Below are 21,105 nucleotides of genomic sequence, written 5' to 3'. Positions count from 1 at the left end.
CGGTTCCTCACGGTGTCGTTTAAGTGGAAAATCAGATGTCAACCACTGTGCTTATGATTTTACTCACTCAGGTGGTTGGATAATTAGCAAAAAGGAAAATAAAGTTTGTATTTATATTCATTAAGAGAAAAGAATTACAAAAGAGCAGGCAGGCATATAGTGGGGAATACACATAGAAAAGAATACTACTAGCACCATCAGTTTTTCTTAAGCGCTCAGGGCTCCAGATCCATTTGTGAGGCAAATAAAAGCTGAAAGAATGAAACTGATGAAAATCCTGTCAGTTACAGACAAACTAATTAAGGTTACAGACTGAGCTTGTTAATTTAGTTAGCACTTTTTTGGGATTGAATTAAACACAAGCGAACCTGCAAACACCACCAATAAGTTCTAGAAATAGTTTAGAGCAACATTCTCTCAATTTCCTACCCCCACAACCCCTACAATCAGCTTCTTCCTTTCCGAAAGCTTGCTTGCCCCCCACCCTTGACCCATTTCCGAACTAGGCTTCGCACAACCTCTCGCTGAGAAACATCAGACGGAACCCAGCCGCGCTTGCGCCCTCCGACCTAGGCCCGAAGCGGCTGCCGATGTTAACATCCGAATGCTTAACTCTAGCGAGCTCTTCCTGGTCTACTGTTTGCGCATGCGTCCCTCTTGCTCCTGGTCACGAGAAGCAGGAGAAACAGAAAGGCGATACAAATTCGTTTGTCGCTGAGCGGCGGAGAGTCGGAGTTTCAGTCGAGTTGGTTCTTGCCATGGGACGTGACAGCCGATGGCGTGAATATTACTGGTTCTTAGTGTTGTTGCACGGGGTGGGAAGCCTTGCTGCAGCAAGCGCTGGGGCGCCTCAGTTGCCTTTGGTTGTCAACACCTGGGCATTTAAGAATGCTAACGAAATAGGTGCTGCATCTTTTTCTTCTGTCCTTGGTTGGGGAGGCATCAACGTGGGTCGATATTTGTCACCATAATCTGAGCTTTCCGAAAATTTTGCATTCCTCGTTTACCTACTCGGAGCGAGTAGGTAAACTACTACATTTAGGTTCTCTCTGGGCTGTAGTATAACGTTACCAAACTAACTTATAAGGGATTACCGTATACTTCGGGGAGAAATATTTTTTTTATTACTTGGCACGTGTTTGGTTTGCACTGAAAACAGATTTCAAGTTTAAGCACCTGCATCTTTACATGCTGAGCAAAATACTACTGATTATTTCTCTCTTTACAGCCTGTTTGGTTAGTGGTTAAGATATCTGGCTAGAAACTGGGAGACTGCCAGTTCTAATGCTGCCTTAGGCACAAAGCCACCTGAGTAACCTTGGGCCACTCTCTTTCTCTTAACCCTAGGAAGGAGGCAATAGCAAATCACTTCTGAAAAGCCCTGCCACAAAAACTGAAGAAACTTTCCAGGCAGTCTTGGGGGGGGGGGAATGCTCTCTTTCTATTATTTATTTTTATTTTTATTTTTATTCCATTTGTATCCCGCCCTTCTCCGAAGACTCAGGGCGGCTTACAAGCTTAGCAGTAGCCTTCATTCTATGTATATGCCTGCTTATTAGGGCTTTCACACACAACCCAAGTGGCATTATTACAAAGTCAGCTTAATTGCCCCCAACAATCTGGGTCCTCATTTTACCTACCTCGGAAGGATGGAAGGCTGAGTCAACCTTGAGCCTGGTGGGATGGTTTAAAGGCCATCAGTGTTACACAGATTAACAACTGCTAGGAGTAATGACCCCATTCCCTAGCAGTTGTTAAAACAATGTTGAATAAACCAACTTGCACATTAGATGTGTAGATGTTTTGGTGAAATAAAATTGACCTTGCTTATTTTAAAAAAAGAAGCAGCTTATAGAATGTGCTTAATACTTAAATGGAAGACTATTAGAAAATCTTATCATTGGAAGATTTTAAAACACATCTCAAGAGATAATGGCAAGCCATTTCATATACTTTTGTCAAGAAATAAAATTGCCAGGAATTGAGTTTCAAGAAAACTTCCTAAAGATTTTACATTTTGATGAATTCAGCATGTTGATTTCCAGTTTTTGCTAATAGTAATTAGTAGAGAAAGCATAACTACCTTTGTAAGCCTTAAGGCGTATAATGAGACCTACTTTGGGGTGAATATCTCAAGGATTGTGTTGTTAATATAAGTAATGTTGGAATGTTCCTGGATCCAAATTTAATTTAGCATGTCTTCTGTAACAAAGCTGAAAGAGAAAAACAGTGATTCCATAAAATCAAATAGCCCATTTTAATTCCAGTTTACTAATGCTAGATTTTAAAGAGACTATATAAGTAAGCAAGAAGTTATAAAAATTAATCTTTCTCCAATTAGGTTACTTTTTTATGATACAAGACTAAAGTGCTTTGAAATGGTTATTACTTAGATTCAGAGTATAGGTTTGTGCTTACTTACCTTGGAATAGTACATGTCAATAGAAATGTACAAGATTCTTATAACTTTTGATGAATTTATATGATTTTTGACATGTACACATTTATTGAGTCAGTTACATGGTGTAAGAATGGATATGAAATTTGCATGCATTTTTCTTGTTAGAAAAATAATATGCATTCAACCAGCTGTAATTGTTTACGTGCTTTTGATTGCAGCTTGGAATACCTTACAAGCAGGAGGTTCTGAACTTGATGCAGTAGAAAAAGGTTGTGGGCAGTGTGAAATAGAGCAATGTGATGGAAGTGTAGGATATGGTGGAAGTCCAGATGAACATGGAGAAACAACTTTGGATGCCATGATTATGGATGGGTAAGACATCCTACAAACAGATTTTTTCCCAGTCCAGTAATTTCTGAAAGCAGGAGGGCTTCAGACTCTTCTACATGATGAAATGTTTTCCTGTCATATTCAGGTGGAAACACTGGAAGACTACAATGTAGGCCCTAAGACAAGCATATCTCAATTTTTTTTAAAAAAATGAAAATCCTCCATGGCCATTATCCATAAGAGTGATGTGGTCCCACCTACTTTGTGGCCTTCTGTAAACACTTGTTAAGCAAATGTTTTTTGTTCACTAATAGGTTTTCCATCTCTGTTTTACAGTTAATGGCCAACTCCAATAGTATGGTAGCAAAAGCTACTGACATAATGTGTTCATCTAAGAATCAGGATAATGTTCTTGGTGTTATGAAAGTTAAAAGAAAACTAGAGGACATTTGGATAGATGAGACTTGCTGCTATTTTTTGACATATGTCAAGGTGTTCTGCTTAAGCGAACATGCCAAGGGGAATATTTAGATTTTATTTATACTGTATAATAAACACCTACTCTTTTCCTAAACTTTGATTGATTATGTACCATCAAATTCAGTGTAGAGTCTTAATGACCACATAGATTTTTTTTCCATGACAATCTGTCCCTAACCTAGTGTTTTTAGATCTTCCAACAGTGCCCCTCACTATAACTGAGTTAATCTTTGCTGCTGGCCATTCTCTTTGTCCTTCCAACTTTCCCAGCATTACAGCCTTTTTCAAAGTAGGAGTATCCAAAGAGGTCTAACATGAACCAGGTCATTTGTGCTTTGAGTGAGAAATTTATGCTGATTTGTTTGATAATCCTTTTTTTTCCTTAGCTATCCATGGTGTTATAATGATTTTTCTTCAATATCCAGATTTTAAAAGCATTGTTTTTCTTTGTCCTGCTTCTTCAAAATCCAACTTTCATTTCCATAGTGTTATAAGGAATATCATTGCCCATAATATTCTGATCTTTGTAGATATAAACACATCACGGTATCTATATTTGTTCAAGGCCTTCATATGTACTGTACAAAGTGCTAGTTTTCAGAATATTTGTGGACTGCTTATTCTTTTACGGTCAATAGTTCAGTAGTTCTTCCAAAAAGGCAGAGGTTATGTACCTGTTCCGTATCTGTCAATTCTGGTTATTCTACCTGTTTGGTCTTTATATTTTAGTCTCATTTATTCACTGGCCTCCTTGACTTATTATTCTGCAGATTACTTTCAGAGCTTGCAAATTCTTTGTATTTTTGGCTATTGGAGTAACCTAATCAGAAAAGTATAAGTTATTGAAGTTTCTTTCTTCAACCTTAAAACCATATTTACCTTTTTTAAATCCTGCTTTACTTAATGTATATGTTCAGTTTATATGGTAGGTTGAATAAATAAAGAGAAAATATATCCATGTTTGACTCCTTTTTCAAAGTGGAATCTCAGAACATATCGTTGTAATGCAAAACCTATATATGTCAGGAAGCCCAAATATGGGTAGACATTGGTGAAATATGGCGTCCAGTTTGGAAAAGTTTTCTTGGTAAAAATATAAGACTGATTTATCATTGACTGCTCCCAAACAGTATGAATTGATGACCTTGCAATTATCATTAAATGTGATCTTCTGCCTTCAGCATCTTCCTATATTGTTGCTACACTGTGCTTTAGGTACCTCCTTGCTTTAACAGTGCTGCTGGGTTGACCTCATGCCTTGGATGATTCTGGTGGGATTATATATTCTTGGCATGTACGACTGGCTTTCCTCACTCCTCCTTCCCAGGAGCAAACGTCCTGCAATGATGAAATAGCACAGCAGGACTTGGGGGAGGGAGGTACCCCAAATTAAACATTCTTCAAATCTATATTCCCTCATACTATGCTTTGATCTGTGAAAGTGTAACAAGAATTTTTTTCTTTTTAAACAGTCATATAAAACTATATTGAAGTTACTGTCTTCAGCTTTTGCTATGTAAAGTGGTTTAACCATCTTTAACTCCTATCTTTGAAAACTGTTTCCACAAAAAGTTTCATAGTAACACAGAGTTTCACATAAATATTTTGTAACGTTATGTGGTTTTATATTGTGTTTATATTACATACTGCATTCCATCACCATCCATGTTGGGACAAGATGGTTTTTCACTACAAAATGGTTCCTCCCCAAGTATTGCCTTCCATAGTATAAGTACTATAATAATCTGAATTCTTGTTTTTTGACCCAAACTTCCTTAAATTCTCTTTTTAAGGAATTTTGAATATTACCCCACAGGGCAAAATTCTTAAGTATTTTAAGGAGATAATCAACCAATAAGAGTATCTAGTTTAGAGTGCTTTGAAATGGATATTACATCTTGGGTGGTAAATTTATATGTGAGAATACATGTGGTGCATAGCAAATATTTTTTTCCTCTGATATATATACTGGTGAGTTTCTATAAAGTATTCTAGAGAGGAGAAAGATAAACTTGTTTCATGGAAGGCAGCCTTGCAATTTTGAAAAGATCAAAGAAACCTGCTGCTGATATTAGCAAAATACTTTTTAAGTTAAAGTTTCCAATCTAATATGGGCTTTGTATACTCTGCTGTTAAAATGGTTTGGTTTTAGTTTATCCAAATGCTGCCATATGGTTAAAGCTCCTATATGTGTATTTTACTTGTAGCAGATATCTGTAGCATGCAGTTAGCCAGATTGCAGCCTACAAGCACAAGCTATTACATTAGCAGTTTAGTAGGCTGAAGGTGATTATTGAATATCAATGTCTCTCTATATATTTTGCATTTGTACCTACAGTTTGACATGAATTGATTTTGTTTTCTGCATTTTGAGGGTAGCACTTTAAATATTTGTTCCTTGGGTTTTTTTGTGATCTAGTAACACAATGCAGGTTGGAGCAGTAGCAGATCTCAGACGCATTAAAAATGCTATTGGTGTCGCACGGAAAGTGATAGAACATACTAAGCACACTTTTCTAGTTGGTGAATCAGGTAATTTTTTTGTTATCCTTTTTGTAAATGTTAGCTACTATGTAGTGATGAAAGAGGCTCACAACTGGGGCCAAGAAGGCCTCACAACCCCAGTGGGACAAATGAATTGAATCTAATGATGATGATTCCTTGATTTTTGTTCCAGTTTTCTGGCCAGATGACACACACAAAAGTAACAACAACTGTAAAATACTTGTTCTTCTAGGTGAAAGCAAAATAATGAAAAAAAGGCCACAAGTAGTTTGGGCTACTACTACCTGGTATTAATCTTGTTTGAATAATGATATTATTAAATTATTATTTAAAATGGAGCTGACAGAAGAGACAAGCTTCTCTTCCCAGGTGGATCTACTCATGGAGTGTGGCAGGCTGCTTCTGGGATTTTCAGATGATTAGCTGGCTTGTGGGAGCTTTGAACTGTTTGAACTGCTACTGGTCTCTCTGTGCCAGGGACTTCAGGGGACATTGTAGGACTGCACAGCTGTAAGAATACTCAGTGCAGCGTAGCATGTCTTTAGGGTGCTCCTCTGACTATTTCTTTAAATCTTTGGAATTTTTCATAATCTGGCCTTGGGGGACTCTGGGGCTGTGGGGGAAAAAGTTGGTGCAATTCAAGGTGCTGGTTGTCACCTTTAAAGCCCTTCATGGCTTGGAACCAGGTTATCTCAGGGACTGTCTCTTGCTGGTCACATTCACCCGACCCACTAGAGTGGGAAGGCAAGGAATGTTGTGGGTCCTGTCCCCTAAGGAGGTACATCTGATGGGATCCAGAAGAAGGGCCTTTGGATAATCTTTCCTGCGGAAGTTAGACTAGTCCCTATTTTGACAGTCTTTCAGAAGGCCCTGAAGACTTTGTTCTGCCAGCTGGTCTGGGGAACCCAGACTGCAGTGGAGCCCATCAAATGGCTTATTGAATCATGCTGTCGCCGGGGGGTGGGGGGGTGGTTAGTATTGTTTTTTTTTATTTTATTTTTTCTATAGTGTACTTTTATTATTTGTAAGCCACCTGGAATCACTATGAGTGAGTAGGCAACTATATAAATTTTCTAAATAAATAAAAATAAAAATTATATTAATAAATATTAAGCAATGGATGGGTTTAGTTTAGGCATCCATGACATCTCAGGCATGGTCTGGGTCTGTAAAGGGATAGCATATTACCTTTTGTTGTATGTTTTCTGGGAAGACAGAACGTGTAGTCTCTCAGCCTCTATTAGTCTGTGACCAATAGGTGAGAAGAAAATGTACAAAAGTATAACAATTTAAAAGTTGTATACTATGGATTCATAGGATGTACATATGATTGTAGTCAAATATTAACTGTCAGGAATACTTAACACTTGTTGTTTTTTTCTGTAAAGCTTCACTCTTTGCAGAAAGCATGGGATTTCCAAGTGAAGATTTAACTACGCAGAATTCTGTTTCAATGTATGTAAACTGGCTCAATCAAAACTGCCAGCCAAATTTCTGGAAGGTAAAATATTTAAAAATAAACCTTAGTGACTGTTATTTATCATTTAAAAATCTGCATATTTCATAAATTATGATCGTCACTGGGAGACAAGATAACTGACTGCAATCCACTTTGCTGAATATAATATTTCTGAGTCACCAGATGATATATGATATAATTTAATATTAATATTATTAAATATATATATATTAATATATTAAAATATATTAATATTTTGTAGTAGTTTTTAAAATTTCAAACACTGCATATGGGAAAGTATGTAAAAGTGAAGCTAGTGCATTTAATATTTCTTAACCATGTATCGTATCACAAAATTATTTTGTATCAATTTTCAATGGTAGATGAAGGTGAGATGAGAAGGGGGCAGGGACAAAACGTTTATTTATTCAGATAATTGTGTATATGTCTAATACAGTTTGTTGTGCTTGGTATGAACCAATTGTCAACACTGCTAACATCAGATGTTCTTGCTTTGACAACATAGGGAGATGCAGCCTTTTTATTTCCTATGCTTTATTCTTAGAATTACATGATACTGGGGGAGGAGGAGGAATGTGATGGGAGTTAGTTAGACATAACAATATTGTAAGAGTGTATGAACTCGGGCTTTTGAAATAAGAGATAATAAAAGATGGTGGTTTGACGTACAAGGGAGGGAAAACCTGCAATTCAAACTAATTGGAGAATGTGATTTATCACTGCTAATTAGAGTAGGGAATTGTGTTTGATACTAGGTGCTAAGGGGAGGAGAATTCAGATTTTGGCTTCGACCATGTATGTGCTGAAGCTATGCTACTCGAATAAAGATTCTTTAAGGTAAACAATGCCTTGAAGTTCTTTGAAGAGTTTCATTTGGAACCATGACACCAATAGCATATCTGGTTTTTTTTTAAATATCATGGTACCAAAAGAGGTACCAGATCTTATTTTCGGGTGGTGTCTTTTCTACTCACCTCTGACACCAACAGCCTCACCCAGCTGGTCCGCTTCTTCTGCAGCAGTAGAACCAGCTTCATTCTGCAGCTGCATTCTGGCCTGCATTTCACAGTCAAGCCTTTCCTGAAGGCCTATGCAGCCAAGTACTAAGCTGTGGATTGAAAGCTATGGATTGAAAGGCCCCTGACTGAGAAATGCAGGCCTGGTTGCAGAAAACACTGCAGAAGAAATGGGTCGGCGAGGAAAGGCCTGGCTGCAAGGTAAGTGGGTGCGGGGCACGTGTGTGCTTCACCCCAAAACTAGGGCTTATTTTCGGGGTAGGGCTTATATTAGGCCCACCCCCAAAATCAAGCTAGGGCTTATTTTTGGGATAGACCTTATTTTCAGGAAAACACGGTAGCAAGAAAAAGAAAAGTATATTGGGAAATTTTAAAGACTGAATGCTGTAGAAGATTCCTACTGGACCAAACTGGTAGATAGAGGATAAGGATTACGCGGAGACAGCAGGTTCAGCTTCTTGGTTTATTGAGGTACACCAAGGCAAAAACAGTGGGGTTACAGCTCCCTTATATAGCCCGCTGATTGTTGGTTCTGCCAATCCCTGGACCCGCTGCTTTCCCGCTCGCCGGCTGGGCCAATCGTCTGCGTTGGTTTCTGACAGCTCGGGTCCGCGTGTGGAGCTGTCAACGTTGCGCCTGCGTGTTAGCTGCCGGCAATTTGACAGCTGTCAAATTGCCGCGTGCTGAACTGTCAAGGGAGATTTACCTCACGAAGCGTCCTGAAACCATTTCCAACTTGATGTAACATAACTAATTAATAATGTCATTAACATGTGAACACTTATTACAATTAACTGATGAATACATAACACAAACGAAGGCCTATATTAGTTTTCTCTTATCCTTGCCCTAAATTCTCATACTCTTGAGCTATCATGCTTGCTGATGATTTTGATTATTGTGATCCAGTGGACATATGACCCGAGTCTGTCCTGGCATTATCTTTCTCACTAATAGGTAAAACACAGGAAAAATTGGCATTCAAAGTTCTTTTATCTTTGATATTAAAGGCAGAGTTTTAATTTCCTGATGAGGGTCATACAAAGTGAAGTCAATACTTTAAGTTAATGAATGGGATATAAGTGGTACCGGTAATTTAAGTTTAGGAATTTTTCTGTACCTGCTCCATTTCCAATGAGCAGGACAATAGTATCAGACCATTTCAACTCCCCAATTTGTCTGAAATGGTATAGGGTTTCCTGCCTGAGCAGGGGGTTGGACTAGATGACCTCCAATGTCCCTTCCAACTTTACTATTATGATTATGATTATGATTAAATATGGTTGTTTACAGAAATTCTGTTTTATTTGGCAGTAGTGAACAATGTAACCATATGGAAAGCACTGGGAGGTTAGTCTGTGTTCAAGAATGAGCAAACACTTTATTACCACTTTAACATGGAAATGTAGAATACATGAGAATGGATGCCTTGAAGTTGGCATCAATATCTCCCAGTTACTTGGCCATTGTGATCCTTGTAAGAGTTGCCTACCTTTACTAGTCTTTCCGTACCAAAGTAAAAACATTTCCCAGCAAAAGTATACAGGTAGTCTTCAACTTACAACAGTTCATTTAGTGATTGTTAAAAGTTATGACATCACTGAAAAAAGTGACTTATAACCATTTTTTCACACTTGTGACCATTGCAGCATCCCCATAGTCACGTAATCAAAATTCAGACATTTGGCAACCAACTCATATTTATGTTCTTTGCAGTGTCCTGGAGTTAAATGATCAACTTTATGACCTTCTGTCAAGCAAAGACAATGGGGAAACCAGATCCACTTAACCATGTTACTAACTTAACAGCTGCAGTGATTCATTTAAAAACTGTGGCAAGTAAGTTTGTAAAATGGGGCAAAACTCACTTAACAAATGTTTCACCTAGCAACATTAATTTGGGGGTCAATTGTGGTTGTAAGTTGAGGACTACTTATAACTAAAAAAAACTCCCTAGATGCATAATGTTTCCAAAGAATTAAGCAGATTTAAAATAATTTACAGGAGCCAAAGTTTTGATTGAAGAGGCTTTTTTTATATGATCACGTGAGAATGAGTGGAGGAGCTTTAGATGCCCACATATATTATTTTGCTATAATGACCATTTCCAACTAGATGGCAGCACTTAATTGACTTTTTGTGTACTCAAAGAGGGCTGGATGCTTTTAATATTTGAATGGGAAACCAAGAGGCAGCTAGAGGATTTTAAAAAATCCAGAACAAAACAAAATTCACCTGTATTGCTCCCAAGAAAATAACATGAACATGTTTAAGAAATCAGTTTTGAAAAGTGAGCATTTCTGAGTTTTTATATCTCTACCCCAACCAATCTTTCGTTCTGTATAGCTATTTCAGCAATGCCAGCATCATTAGGCCCTGTAATGCAAACTCAGATTTGGCAGTATATGCTGTGCTGTACATGTATATGTTATAACTATGTTTAGTGGATGAATTTTGACATACCCTTATGATCCTAGATATTACTAGGATAATCAATACCTGAGGACCTTTTAAGGTCTTGAATTAGATGTCTTGCAATTAATAAGCTCCATAGGTAATCTTAGTCAATATTGTTGAGTATAACAAATGTCATGGCCATTTTCTGTAAGTTACCCTTCAAAAAGCAGAAAGCAGTGCTGTATGGTAGAAATCTATGACAAATACTAAGGAAGTTCAGACACAAAAGCTTATAAATGTTGCAAGAGAACTTTGTGATTAAGCTAGCCTCTTCATTACCTTCTTTATGAAAGCAGGAAAGTGGGCCATTGTATTTTGCATTTAGTACCTGAATTGCATGTAAAGTGAGAATAAAATATGCTGAATTATGAGGTTTAAATCTTTCAGAAACTAGCACTGTAGTTATATATGAAGTTGTCTCATCACAATCAGTAGGGATGCTCATAAGGTCTGGGAGGAACTCATTTTAAATTACCATTGTAGGAGCAAGACATATCATGCTGAGGTTTTTTTGCACATAGAATCTTGATATATTTCATTTCTTTTCTGGGTATTCGTCTTAGGACATATTTGCAAATCACAAAACAACATGAGATCTCAGCGTTTTTGTAACTGAAGTGTTTTTAATACTGAGTTACTCCTATGGAGATATATGCTTTTATCTGTTCCTTGTTTAATGCCTCTGAACTGCAATAATTTGCTTTAAATGAAAGTTCTTTGTCCTTGGCATATACAAGCCTATATTTTTCTTTTAGCAAGGTAATTTAGTTCTTTTCTCTTTTTCAAAGTCTAGGAAAAATATCCATAGGTTTTTTTAAAATATCTCTTCAATTAAAGATTTTAATGTGAATAAAACTTTGATTACAGAATGTTACACCAGATGCTTCAAAATCATGTGGTCCCTACAAACAGACTGCAGAGTTCAGTAAAAAAGAACAAAGTACTTCAGACAGAAGAATTGAAGTTCATAACCACGATACTATTGGTATAGCAACTAGTCATACTTTAATACTTGTGTTTGTTGCAGCTAAAATCCCATACACAATTAAATATCAATTGGGTATAAAGTAATGGACATAATACAAAGGACATCTATCAGGAAATAGATGGTGTTACTGATTTTGCTATTTATGTGTTGAAATCTGCTTGATGCTTATTGTACGCATCTGGCATATTATTCTTCAATTGGTTTTAGAGTATTATATTCATTTTTCAACCCTTAGCCTTTTCTCCTCAAATATAGTGATAATGGACTTTAGGTCCACTTATTGGGGTATACAGATGCACACAGCCTAAAGAGAAGCTTTTATTAGCAAAGCTGGGCTGTGATCTTGAAATATGAAATGTAGGTTCATTTTGAAAAGCAATTTTGGTTTTGCCTGCTTAAAACATTCATCAAGAGTATCCTTTAAAACAAAATGAAAGATTTCTTATTGGATGTTCTGAAACTCTGCAGCCAAATGAAACTTAGGGATTTGGACAGAATTAACTTCACATTTTTAAAAAAAATCACTCAAATGAGTAGGAGGGGAACTATCTCTGTATTTGGATTTAGTCTCTGCAATCTGCGTAGCAATTAAATATGGAATTTACAAAAACACTGGAGTGACTTGGGAATGTACATCTCATTGCCAGACACTTAAGGCAACACTTCAAGTGTGATGATTACATTCGTCATCATTTAGCAATTAGCATTTTTAAAATGTCAAGTTTCTTACCAAGCAAAAGGTATGACCTCGTAAGCACTTCCACTTTGGCAGCTTACCCGAGCCAGACATATTTTTCACTAGGCACAGCGATGTGCAGGAATGGGGTATGCTAGTGTATCTTAAATTAGATATTTTGTCTACTGTAGGCATGTTGCCCACTTGGCAGATAGGATGTGATTAGATTCTTGTATTCATTTAGTAGTAAGACATGATGCTCTCACTGCTTGTTATATGAGCAATATAGAAATATTAGTAGAAATGAAGTAAGTTCCTTAAACTCTGTATTTCCACAAGGAAAATTAAAGAAAATTATTAGAATGGCTCCTTGAAAACAAAATCGTGACTTAAATCTAATGCAGGGACATTGGCCACAATGTGAATTTCAGTTGTCTGTTAGAGGGAAAAATATCCAAGCGCTAGACTCATCATCTCGCGTACACTTAAAAACTAAGTATAGAACAGAAATAAGAAATATCAAATGTATTTGAATATACAAACTATCTTCAGATAATCTTCATGGAGCTAAATGTTTCTAATGTAATTGGGCAGAATTTGAAGACAGGGAACAATCTTAATGGTCATGTCTTCTCTGATGGAAGATTCCCTTTTGGCTAATGGAATGTCCCTTGAACAAACTTGTTTCAAAAATGAAATGTTTTCTGCTTTCTTTTTCTGAGAGGCCTCTGGAAGAAAGATAATTTCCAAGTGTAATCGATCCAATCAAACGTTGAAAAAAATTTAGCTGCCATCTAATGTTCTGTTGTATAGCTCATAACCCATTTTGAAGGATGGGCAGCTTGGTATCCTCATTAAATGAGGAAAAGCTTCCTCAAAATGCTTCTAAATGTCAATTCTTTTTCATTTGTAGGCATGATTGTAATTGGACAGAGTGGAAATATTGCTGTAGGGACATCTTCAAATGGTGCAAATCACAAAATCCAAGGGTTTGTATAATTTATAAGTCTTGGCCCTATAAATGTAAAATATGATTTATTTAATGTGATGCAAATAGTGTTTATCAACTATTTGTGTAAGAAGGATCACTTATTTGGTGATCTAAGCTAGAGGTTGGGTTTGTCCTATGTTGTTATCTTTTATTTACTTCTTGCTAGCAAATTTATTTTAATAGTGAGCATTTTGGATAAAACTGTTATTTCCAAATGATGAATGAATACTTGAACTAAACATCTCCAGTTCTCAAGCCTTGGCATTATTAGATCAGCATGACCATAGAAGTGTTATTGTTTTTTATCACAGACCATCCACCTCAATATTCTCTTTACTGAAATATATATATTTAAAACTTATTTATGACAATTGGATTTGAATTAGAAGTATACTGCTGTCAGGATTTGGTATTGCTGTTGTAAAATAAATTGTGTGATATAGTCAGATGATGATACATTATTATTTATTTATAAAATTTATTGGCCACTCATCTTACAATAGGGTAACTCTGGGCGGCTTACAGTTACATCTAACCTAAAACATAAAAAGTTAAAATCATACCTTATAGCCAACGATACATTGGGAAGGGGGGCAGAGTAGGGAGGGGGAAAATCTGTTATTACTCACTTGACCACCTCCATTGCACTGTTCCCCCACTGGGACCCCAAGCTGAGTGGCAGAGCCATGTCTTACAAAAAGATAGGAGGGTTGGAGCCAATCTCACATTAGGGCAAAATATTTTACACAGATGATACATCTTAAATCACAGGACCACATATGCTGCTCTGACCTCCTTCATGAGTCATAGGAGCCTTCTGTGACCACACTTATTAAGTGATTAGATATTTATAGATTTGAAAGATGAAAGGTTCTCCTTAAAAAATTTATTTTAGAATATACTGTACATTGCAAAATGGGTTGGAATAATATGAATAAATATCCCCAAGCGCTTTCTAAAATATTTTCATTATGGCCCCACCTCTGTGATTTTTCAGTACACTAGTTGTTTCTTTGCTCAGAATAAAGCTGCTATTATATTTTAAAAATGCACTTATTGCATGTTATTTTTCTCTTTAGACGTGTAGGAGACTCTCCAATAGCTGGAGCAGGGGCATACGCTGATAGTACAGCTGGAGCTGCAGCTGCTACTGGTAATGGAGATATTATGATGCGCTTCTTGCCCAGGTTTTTATACATTATTAACTTTTGAATATAGTTTTGAATATACTTGAATACTTTTGCATTTGACTACCTGTGTGGAAAAATAAATAAAAATGGAAAGGAATCAATCATGTTAATTTACAAACTTGGAACATTTCAGTTAAGATTTGTTTTTAAAATGGCATTCTTTATTGATCACATTTATATCCTGCCACAATCTAAATTAACTTTGGGGTATGTTTTAAAGTGAAGCCAACCTAAATTGTCTTTATTATAGTGCTATCTCTGCACTATTCATCTAATTCCCTATTCTATCTTACTTTGGAAAGAGGCATATTTAATGCAATACTTGTGATAGTTACATCACTATTCTTTTTCATATTATATTGAATTATTCCTTCATTTTCAATGCTATACCACCATTCTTTTTCATATATGGCCTATTTTGTATGGATACAATATTTTGGTGTATTGCAATGAATGAATTACCCAGTTTATATTACATTAGGACTATAGATTATATTAAACACATCATAATGACAGTTTAAACTCCCAGAATGTTCCTTTCTCCTATGCAAAATTTTGGAAATTGTCCATATGCCTGTGGAGAGTTTTCATGGCATACAGTGCTTTATAAATGCAATCGCTGAGTTTCAGCTATTCTTCAGGAATTTGTTTAAAAGCAAGAGGCATTTTAAAGAACATTTAGAAAGCAATGTTCAAGGGAAACTGAAAATTATGCATATATCACTGCAAGTCTTCTGGCATTTATTTATTTATATCCCACCTTTATTCATTTTGCCCTGTTCCAAGCCTTCTCCTTTTGAGGACAGTTGTTGAGAAGTGGAAGGAAACAAATATAAAGGATAATTTCCTATAGGGAGCCAATTATCTTGGTCCCTTCCAGTTGGTATTCAGGCCTAGAGAAGGGATAGAAATAGCATTAGTTTCTTAGTTAGATTACCTTTATCAGATTCTCGGTGAGGGAGTTCATGTCTTCTGGTCATTTTAGATATCTTGGCAATGTTAGATAGCCTATATTTCTAGACTATCTACAAAGGTTTGGAATTGGAGGCGCTATTTTATGGCAGTTTTGTTCCTTAATAAATGAAAAGATTCTGCCAGTATTCAAGGAGGGAAGGCCTAGAACCTTTGATTGTTCCATTGTAGGTTTAAAAAGATTGGTGCTTTTCTTCATATTATTTAACTTCTGTATTAACTTCCTGCAAAGTTGTCATTGGTTTGGTGGGAGATATTGGCAGCAGCTGGATGACCTGGAGATTATTAGAGATGGGAAGTAGTGAAACAAGAGTAAATTGTAACAAAACTGAATTGCTGTCATCATTAAACATCAATTTAAAAATTGGGTGCAGTAGTTACTTTTAATGGGGCCCCCACTAAAAGAGTTGGTTTAGGATATGTGATCTACCTAGGAGGAAACTCCTGCAGCAGGTAGAAAGCAAGGCCAAAGGTCCCTTGCCCAGCTTTTTCCTGGTGTGCCAATTATGATCCTAACTGGACTAGTCTGGCAATAGTACTTAATGCCATGATGGCCACTCAGCTATAGTACTATAAAAATTGCTCTCCATAAAATTGCCTTTGACTTGGAATAAACAACTAATACAGAATGTGTTAATAGATACCAGGTTCTTACCAAACAATGAAAAATGAAAATATAAGTACTATCAATAACAAAAACTAGTACAATTGTATTTGTACCTTAATATCCTTAAATAGAATAATATTAAAACAGTTACACTGAATGGTTAAAAATAGGGCAGATAAATACTGTTTATCGATTTAAATACTGGTAACAATAAGGTGTTAGTTTATTTAAAAATAGTTTGAAAAAAATACACAGATTTAACAATATTTCTTTGATGCCAAAATGGGTGGATGTTCCAAGAATAGAATACCCGTGCAAGTTTAGGTGTAGTTCTGATTGCTATTGCTTCATATTTCAGAAAAGCAGAGGATTGGAAGAAGAATCTCCTTGTTACAGGGGGAAATTCTCAATGAAGAAACATTTTAAAATATTCTTTTGTCAGCTAAAAGGCATTTATTTGGACACTGGAGGATGTGGATTGTCAGTTCATTTTTTCTGTCTTTGTAGTTATCAAGCGGTGGAATATATGCGAACGGGAATAGACCCAACGATGGCATGTCAGAAGGTTATTTCTAGAATCCAAAAATATCATCCCCATTTCTTTGGTGCTCTTATTTGTGCCAACACAAGTGGAAGCTATGGTACTTCTTTTTGTTTTTCCTGCATGTTTTTCTTAGCATAGAAACAATTCTGTTCATATAGGTATGATTCTGTTTACAATATATATATTGGTCACGCTAGCATTGATATGAATATCTTTCATATGAAAGTGGCTAAATGAAAGGTTCACATTCTTTTTCAGAACATATCATCAGACCGAGGCCCACTTCAAAGCAATCAAAGATCAGTCATGCTGGGTCTCTCATTAATAAACCCTTGGATCACTGAGAAGTGTAATTTTGCTAATCAGTATGGCCTGTTGGGCTAGGTTGCTTAGTGCAGTTCTTTTATCTCTGATTTCCCACAGTTCATATTTAAAAGATTAAATATACAAAAGTTCATTAAATTCACCAATATTAAGATGTAAATTGAAATAAAGTTACAATTACACTTTTAAGAGATATGAAGTCTAACGAACTGCTTTGAGGTGGATTCTTTTTTTAAAAGGGAAAAGATTTATAAGAGAAAATTAAATGACGATATAACTAAGTAGTCTATAAAGAAATCATTACATTACTGTAGAAAAGTAGAATCCCTAAATGTTAAAAGTACCAGGAGGCAGATTAATGTAATAGCCATTGTTTATTCTCTCAACTTTTCTTTTTCCTGCCACAGGCGCTGCCTGCAATAGAGTCCCAGGATTCACACAGTTCCATTTTATGGCTTCTAACCCTATTCTGAAGCAGCCATCTGAGCAAATAGTAGACTGCATTTAATTTTTTTCTCCATCTTTTCTCTTAATGGAAATCCCTAAACTCAACCCAGCAGAAGAAATGAAGACTCACAATTTAATCCTAATATACTCTTGGAATTAAACTGCACTGCATTCTGTAGAAATTATTTCTAAGGTTGTTATACAAATAAATGAGTAGATTAGGTTGTCAAGTTGAACAAAACCTACTACAACTTTTCTCAATGACTTTCTAAGCTACTTTTTGCAATAACATTCATTTTTAAAGATAAACTTTGCAAATATTAGAGATTTTAATAATTTTTCCCTAAGTTAACTCTCAGTTCTCTATTTTGCATAATATTCTAATGTAAAAGAAGCTTATAATCAAATTCACAAAATATAGCCATTGCTTAAGTTGTTTACTATTTTATCCTTAAAATAAATCCAGGTGTAGACTTCAAAAAACAAGATTCAATAAATTCTGGTTTTTTTTACAATACTATATAAAATATTTTTTCTGCTGTTGAAGTTGGACCATGAGCTCCATAGCATCCTACCTCATTCCCACTCCTCTCAAATAACTATCAATGTTTTCTTTAAACATGGTTTTACCAAAATCTATTTAATTACCATAATTGGTGTTGAGTAACCATGAACCATGAATTAAGGGACGCGGTGGCTCAGTGGGTTAGGACGCTGAGCTTGTCAATCAGAAGGTCGGCAGTTTGGTGGGTCAAATCCCGAGTGCCGCGTAGCAGAGTGAGCGCCTGTTACTCGTCCCAGCTTCTGCCAACCTAGCAGTTCGAAAGCACATAAAAAGGCAAGTAGAAAAATAGGGACCACTACAGTGGGAAGGTAACAGCGTTCCGTGCGCCTTTGGCGTCTAGTCATGCCAGCCACATGACCACGGAGACGTCCTCGGACAAGCGCTGGCTCTTCGGCTTTGAAACGGAGATGAGCACCGGCCCCTAGAGTCGGAAACGACTAGCATGCATGTGCGGGGGAACCTTTACCTTTACCTTTACTAACCATGAACCAGTAATTATCGCTCAGCCTGACCTAGACTACAATAATGGGCAACATCAACTATGTTGGCTTGTGGCTTTCAAAAGAAAAGTATAGCCTAATTGTGAGAGATTATGGGCAAACCAGAAAACCCAGAAGAAATCAATTGAGATATCATAAATGGTAAAACTTCTAGGAGATGTCTAAAAAAAATACTCAGATTCAACCATAATTCCAGATAGATTAGAAAATGGGCTTTGGTCATTCTCATCCAGATGAGAAAGCCAAAGTACTAGCTTTTGTGTCACTCACTAGTTATGAGCTAAACCAGACGGATCACTTTTTCCCAGAGTTTCTACTCATCAAACTAGCATGCTGCAGATCCTCTCAGCCGAAGAAGGTTGGGCTGATGGGGACTAGAAGATGAGCTTTTCTGCAGCAGCCTCTGCTCTATGGAACATCCTCCCTTTGGAGATTAGAATAGACCCAACTCTGTTAGCATTTCATAAAGCTTTAATAACCTGGCTATGCTTCATGCACCAAGGGCCCTGCTTCCTGCCTATATTATTAATGGCTCTTGTATGTACTTTGAATTAGATCTATAAATGTTCTCTACTGTTTTTAATTTTTTTACTGTTCTTACTAGTTTTTTAAAAAATAATTTTAATAGTAATATATGTTTTGAATTATAAGCTGCCCAGAGTCATTTACTGAAATAGACAGCTGTAGAAATCAAATAAATAAAAACATTAGATTTAATAGTGGTTGAATTTCTGTTTTTTCTTTTGTTTTGTCAATCAGTTGAATAATATATTATGAATATCTGCTGAGACAAAAAAAATAGAAAAGAGATTGCATAAGCGTCTTGTAGGAATTTTTTTTCTTCATCTCCTGAAATCGATCTTTTAAGATAGGCTTACCAATATTTCAATAGAAGAAATTTTATTCTAAGGTCCTTGGGGACTATCAACACAGACACTTGGAAACATACCTGCTAAAAGACAGTACAAGATTTTGGCCCAGAGTGCAGCTACATCAATGGGATAATTATTTTTATTTTTTTAAAAAGTAGGATCACATGCTTATAAATAAAGAATTATCAAATATTGAATGAGATTGTAAGGTATAAATAAACTGCATGCTGCTTCCTTCAGTTCTTTCCCATTAGTTGTATTTATTGGAGCTGATATGGGCTTAAGTGAAAATATCTGGATAATACCCAGTTACTGTCTATCTTTAAGACTACTAAGTTGGAGTTGGAAATGTGGCTTCTGTGGCCCAATTTATCTCTAAATTGTTTCCGCTAACCCTCAACATTAAAAATGTATTAAATGTTCAGTTGAAAATAGCTGAAAAAAAATCACCTTATACAATTTTAAAGAAAATTTAGTTGATGGTTACATTTTCCCTTTCATCAGTATTATGTTTCAATGAGATCGATTCAGTAATTTTAACTGGGAGTTTTTCTGTCGGATAAAGGGCTTCAAAAGTCAGTGATTCTACTATATAGCTGATAAGTGAATCTTCTGTTCTAACTCCGATTACTATTCACAGAGAACAGTGTAATAAATTGTAAAGAATGAATAGAGAATTTTACTTATTTATTTAGCTAGCAAACCAAAGTCATGATTTCCTGAAACAAATTTAATTTAAAAACTGAAATTCTTATAATAAAAAGGTTGATTTTCCATGTTTCAAATTTTTAACCAGATTCTAAGCAAGTAATCACATTTTATTACACCAAACTTTAAAGGATACATTCAGATTTTAAAAAGAAAAAACACCATGGTTCAATATATGTACCGTATATACTTGAGTATAAGCCGACTCGAGTATAAGCCGAGACCCCCAATTTCACCCCCAAAAACTGGAAAAAGTTGTTGACTCGAGTATAAGCCGATCCGCCGTTCTGCAAGCCTCTGCCGTCAGCAGAGGCTCGATCCGCCATTTTGCAAGCCTGAATACACAGGAATACCCTGTGTGGCCTTGGCTCTCCGGGAAGCCCTGGCTGTCCGCTTCCTCGCTCCACGCTGCTATTCGGGGCCCGCGCGTTCCCCGGGCAAATCGCGGTGCCCAGCAGGCGAGGAAACACGCCTGCTCCAGTCGCCCCCCCTTCCCTCAGGAGACGCGAAGCAAGTGACCGCCGGAGCTTACCGAGGACTTGCTTCGGTGCTTCCAGGATCGCGCGCACCTCTCCCAAGCCGCCGCCGTCCGGAGACCTCCCCAAACCTCCCCAAACGTCGGCAGGTCTCCGTTCCTCTGCGCCCTGCCTGCCTGCTTCTTTCCACAGCGGAAAGAAGCAGGCAGGCAGGGGGCGGAGGAACGGAGACCCGGCGACGTTTGGGGAGGTTTGGGCGCCTCCCCAAATATCCCCAAACGTCGCCGGGTCTCCGTTCCTCTGCGCCCTGCCTGCCTGCTTCTTTCCACAGCGGAAAGAAGCAGGCAGGCAGGGGGCGGAGGAACGGAGACCCGGCGACGTTTGGGGAGGTTTGGGCGCCTCCCCAAATATCCCCAAACGTCGCCGGGTCTCCGTTCCTCTGCGCCCTGCCTGCCTGCTTCTTTCCACAGCGGAAAGAAGCAGGCAGGCAGGGCTCGGAGGAACGGAGACCCGGCGACGTTTGGGGAGGTTTGGGCGCCTCCCCAAATATCCCCAAACGTCGCCGGGTCTCCGTTC

The 21,105-nt window shown here is 37.1% G+C and overlaps 1 protein-coding gene across 1 annotated transcript; it reads left to right on the top strand.

Moving 5' to 3' along the window:
- Window positions 1-676: 676 nt before the first annotated feature.
- On the top strand, window positions 677-20,571 carry AGA (aspartylglucosaminidase). Its single transcript, XM_083366955.1, has 9 exons — window positions 677-903; window positions 2,620-2,773; window positions 5,631-5,743; window positions 7,105-7,217; window positions 11,537-11,654; window positions 13,247-13,322; window positions 14,404-14,511; window positions 16,601-16,734; window positions 17,369-20,571. The coding sequence occupies exons 1-9, from the start codon at window positions 759-761 to the stop codon at window positions 17,467-17,469; spliced, it is 1,062 nt and encodes a 353-aa protein (XP_083223081.1). The 5' UTR covers window positions 677-758; the 3' UTR covers window positions 17,470-20,571.
- Window positions 20,572-21,105: the final 534 nt, after the last annotated feature.

This window comes from Vipera ursinii (assembly GCF_947247035.1).
Source record: "Vipera ursinii genome assembly, chromosome: 7".
Taxonomy (NCBI): domain Eukaryota; kingdom Metazoa; phylum Chordata; class Lepidosauria; order Squamata; family Viperidae; genus Vipera; species Vipera ursinii.
The sequence above is the reverse complement of the archived record's forward strand: the minus strand, read 5'-3'. Positions and strand labels throughout refer to the sequence as shown.